We start from the raw sequence: 4,515 nt of genomic DNA on the forward strand, positions 1-4,515 counted from the left end.
TTTATAAATACTAGTACGATGTTGACAAAAAATATGTAAGAAACAATCTTCTTCTCTCCCTAATTTTTCTCTAGAAACTCTTTGTTTATGTTTATCAGAAATAAAACAAAACTTCTTAATAAACTTATAGAAGTTGTTGACTAAAAATTTAAGGCTTTATTGTATCCTAAAAGTATATTGCTTTAACCTTGCAACAAATATAGTATAGGCAATTAATACCTTAAAGATAGTTATTTTCACTCCTCAAAGTCTATTTGTTATACCCTTGATTATTATATTTATGTGCTTTGAATTTTTTTTTGTTATAGTGGATGGGCAATAACAAATTGATGATTTATTAGGTTATACCATTAATCTTGTTCATAAAATTCAAGAGCACATTGATCATATGTATCATTGGATGAGTAGACTGATATGAGTTGTGTTTATGAGTTTTACATAAAACATCAAATGTTAATTGTTCTCAATTCTCTACTTGAGGAATGAATGTCGATGTGACTATCATTGAAATATAGGCCGAAATCCTTATATTACAATCTTGCTGATGTAATGTTGCTTGAGAGGGAACGTTAGTATACTGAAAAGGGTATATGATTCATTGGAAGAAGCGCATGTCATTTGTATGCTGCTGCTAAATTCATTCCATGGTTCGAGCAGAATGAATTTAGAGGAGATGGCTTTGATGAAGTAGATGACGTAATTGATAACCCTATTTATATACCTACAATATGAAATAATTTTGAAATTTATTATTTTTAATTTTTCTCCAAATTAATTGTGTTAGGGAGTGAGAGCTCTTTGTATTCGGAGAGATGTTGGGATTCTATGTCTCGAACTTGCGTGCTTGAGAATTTACATACAAGGAAGAACACCATCTAATGTTTCGATGTTAGAATATTACACTAAGATCTTGTTTGTTTTTGTATTTTAAAAATATTTTAAAAAAAATTTTAAATTTTTTATTTTAATTTTTTTAAAAAAATATATTTTAAATTTTTTTAATGTGCTAAGATAATAATAATTTTTAAAAAATAAAAAAATATTATTTTAATATATTTTCAAATAAAAAATACCTTAAAAAATTATTAGTAGATCACCTTAAACTATGAGGCAAGTATCTTATTAATTTTCATATGCAAATATGCTTGCTATTATTAAATTTCCTACACCATCTTCTTGAATGATGAGGGTAGAGGGTGGTCTCATGAACCGGACTGAACCTGCTGAATTGATCAGAGAATTGGTGAACCGAACCTAGAACAGTTTGGTCCATCCGAGGGGACAAAACACACATTACAACTAACCTGGTAACAATTGATCCAAACCTGCTGACTAAACCAGATTATTGGACCGGAAAGATAATTAACCACTGCAAAAATTTCCCAAAACAATCCGAGAGGTCTCCATTGTTCAGATCTGGAGAGAGATAAAAATTTGGGAAATTTGGGAAATGGCAGCTTGTTTGCTGGCACAAAACAGTATAGCAAAATTATGATAGGACTGCGTCTCTTTTCTTTTTTGAATGACTGAAAATGCTAACGAATCATGGTAGGACTACATCCGATGCCTCCTTCCCACACCAAGGCTCAAGACGGATCAACACTCATTTATTATTTCTTGTATTTAAATAATCAGAGAAACAAAAAATATCGATATTTCACTACAATACAGTAAAAAAAATTGCTGCTAAGCAAAACAAATAATGCAGAAGGTGAAGAAAACCTGTAATATAAGTATATTAGAAGCAGTGATTGTATATTTTGGATTAAAACAAGGATCTGTGCCTGATAAACAGTTTCCACAAAGTTTTCATCACCAGGTCTTGACAACGGTCCATACCTTAGCTGGGCCGGCTTGCTCTATGGCTATGTGGCATCCATTGGAGATTACTCAAACTTCTATTGCTATATCATCAGCTCTACATCATGACTGACCTCTTCTCTCATTCTTCCATGAATTTTTTGCAGCCTCAGCAGATGAACCACCAGAATCAGCATTGCCATCCTTTGGTTTTGAGAAGAAAGGATCCCACTCATGACCCCCCACCTCACGCTGTCCTTCATCTAGCAATGCATATTTCCAACTGTTCTCCTCCACAAAATTATCATATTCTGTACGGCCTTCAATCATGTTCTTCCTCAACCTTGTAACTTTGTCAATGACTGCCTGTGCCGCGACATCAAAAGCATCTTTAAGAGTCTCCAATTTTGAGCGAGGATCTGCATATATAAGCGATGGAATGAGGTTTATAACATTGTCCCTCATGATCTTGACCTGCTCAGGAGAAATTTGACCAAGCCGTTCTTCAATGCTAACATTTCTCTTACGGATATCATCCTCTGGAATGAACACTGAATATGTGGTATAATTCTTTGGAAGATGCCAAGTATACTGTGTGTACGCCGAACCAGGATGGAAGAAGACAGGAATGCAACCTGCCAGCATTGAGTCGAAAGCTGACCTCCGCGTGTAAGAATCACCTTGAGGCTGGAGACAGAAGAGAGAACTCTGAAACATCTGCATTATGCTGCTTGGTGAATGACACTTGCTCTCCCCAAAATCACATTCCAGCAGCTTGCCCACCTTTGACTTCTTGCACTGATCTATGATCTGCCCTCTGATTGATTTGGGGTTATCGGGGCGTGGTGCCCCGGCAAAAGAAAAGAGCCATTTCCTCTCTAATTTCCTCATTCGGTCTTGCCAAGTAAACACATCAGCATCCTTTGCGGGATGAAAATAGGTCGGATAAGGAATGCCAAAATCATTAGCATTCCATGGACTTGATTCGACCACAAGCATTGACATGTTTTTTGCAGCTGGCAAAAATAGAAGCTTATTACCCCAATCCGATTCTTCATCCGTTAGCCTCCTGAAATCCCATGTTATCCTCCCAGCAACCAGAAAATGATCCCTGCCTTGCATAATCCCCCACTCTGGCCTCTTCATGAGCCAGTCAACCAAATCAAGTGAAGCAGCATCCCTCCTCGAAACATTATGCCCCCAAAGATACCTAGCAATATCAAACCCCGCATAAAATGGCACAAAAATCGCAGCAGCGATGGAAGAATCATTTGTCAGGCACTCGTACTGCTTCATCCTATTACTGAATATCACATCTACTGCGAACTGATTTGTGGCATACCAACCTGTATTTGAAAACACCCCTTCAACATTCTCCAGTGGGGGTCCCATCCCAGCATTGGTTGTGAACTTACACATATTAGTCCAAAGACTCAAACTCCTACACTCCTTCAACATATCCTCATTAAACCTAGAAGGCAAATCATGGACATAAATATACCTCCCTCCACACGGATCACTCTTATTTTCCACCGTTCTCAAAGCTCTTATAAAAGGGAACTTCTCAATCTTTTGACTACTAGTAGAGGTAGTTTCCAATGGAGTGGTTTCAGTACTACTAGGAGTAGCATTTGATGGGATGGTCTCACTAGTACTAGGGCTACTTTTCGAAGGGTTGTCTGGTAACCGATTATCGATTACAAAAGCAGGGGTTTTTGATTCTGGGTTTAACGGGGTTGGATCCAATTTGACAGATTTATCAACAGTGCTACCTGCTAGAACAACAAAATGAAAATACAATAACAAAATCCAAAAGAAGGCAGAGAGCGAAGCCAACAAACAAAGGCGGTTATGTTGATTCTTTCCTCCCCCTTTCTCCATCAGCTCAGCAGAAACATTTGTCGGAGACCGGCGTCTCATTGCAAAATCCTAACACTCCAAACCTCAAACCCTAAATCAATCACTACCTAAATTCAACATTTTTAATCTCACAATCCTCTAACACAAGAAACCCGGTTCTCAATATCCCAACAGTAGAAACTAGCTAAAACTGAAAAAAAAGATCTAAAATTTATCAGTACTTATGCTGCATCTAGTACTGATAGAAGTACAGAAATTGAAGACAGGTCACAATTTGAGCCCAAGCTATGATTACAAGAACCCAAAAAAAACTGTGTTTCTATCCGGAGAATTCGATTTACAAATAGAATAAGCATGAATCACTCTTTATAACTGATCAAGTAGACAATCTTTCACCATTTTTCACAGAGAAAAAAATAAAGGAAAAGGCTTTTTCATTGGCAAATCAAAAGGGAAGAAGAAGCAGCTTTGGTGAAAGATAGAATGGGACTTACAGAGATTGGATTGGCAGAGAATTGAAGATGAAACATAGAGTGGGGGAGAGGGAGGAGAAGACGAAGTGGGAACTGGGAAAACAAACAGAACGCGTAAAATAAGGCACAGGGGTGGAGGCGCACGTTGGATTTTATGGTGAGACGAGGAAGCTGTCTTTTGTCGGTAGCCGGAGGGATCTTGCCACGTGGAAGTAAAGAGTTGATGTGTCGGTTGATGAAATGTGATTTCACTTCCTGGAATTGCCTTGTATGGAGTTGAATTGAAATCATTTTCCTTGTATGTTTAATAATTTGAGTGTTTGATTTCTAGTTACAACCTGTTTTTAAAAATATTTTAAAAATTATTTATTATTTTAAAAAA

General features: G+C 37.0%; 1 protein-coding gene across 1 annotated transcript; it reads right to left on the reverse strand.

Annotated features, from left to right (window-relative positions):
- Positions 1-1,638: 1,638 nt before the first annotated feature.
- Positions 1,639-4,296, reverse strand: LOC118050033 (xyloglucan galactosyltransferase MUR3). Its single transcript, XM_035060244.2, has 2 exons — positions 4,155-4,296; positions 1,639-3,850 (listed from the first exon to the last, which is right to left on the reverse strand). The coding sequence occupies exon 2, from the start codon at positions 3,718-3,720 to the stop codon at positions 1,924-1,926; it is 1,797 nt and encodes a 598-aa protein (XP_034916135.1). The 5' UTR covers positions 3,721-3,850; positions 4,155-4,296; the 3' UTR covers positions 1,639-1,923.
- Between the last annotated feature and the right edge of the window lie 219 nt (positions 4,297-4,515).

The sequence above is a fragment of the Populus alba genome, chromosome 2, assembly GCF_005239225.2.
Source record: "Populus alba chromosome 2, ASM523922v2, whole genome shotgun sequence".
Classification (NCBI taxonomy): Eukaryota; Viridiplantae; Streptophyta; class Magnoliopsida; order Malpighiales; family Salicaceae; genus Populus; species Populus alba.

What these genes read in the sequence shown, in the direction of transcription:
- LOC118050033 (XM_035060244.2), bottom strand. Translation starts at nt 3,720, where the DNA reads ATGAGACGCCGGTCTCCGACAAATGTTTCTGCTGAGCTGATGGAGAAA.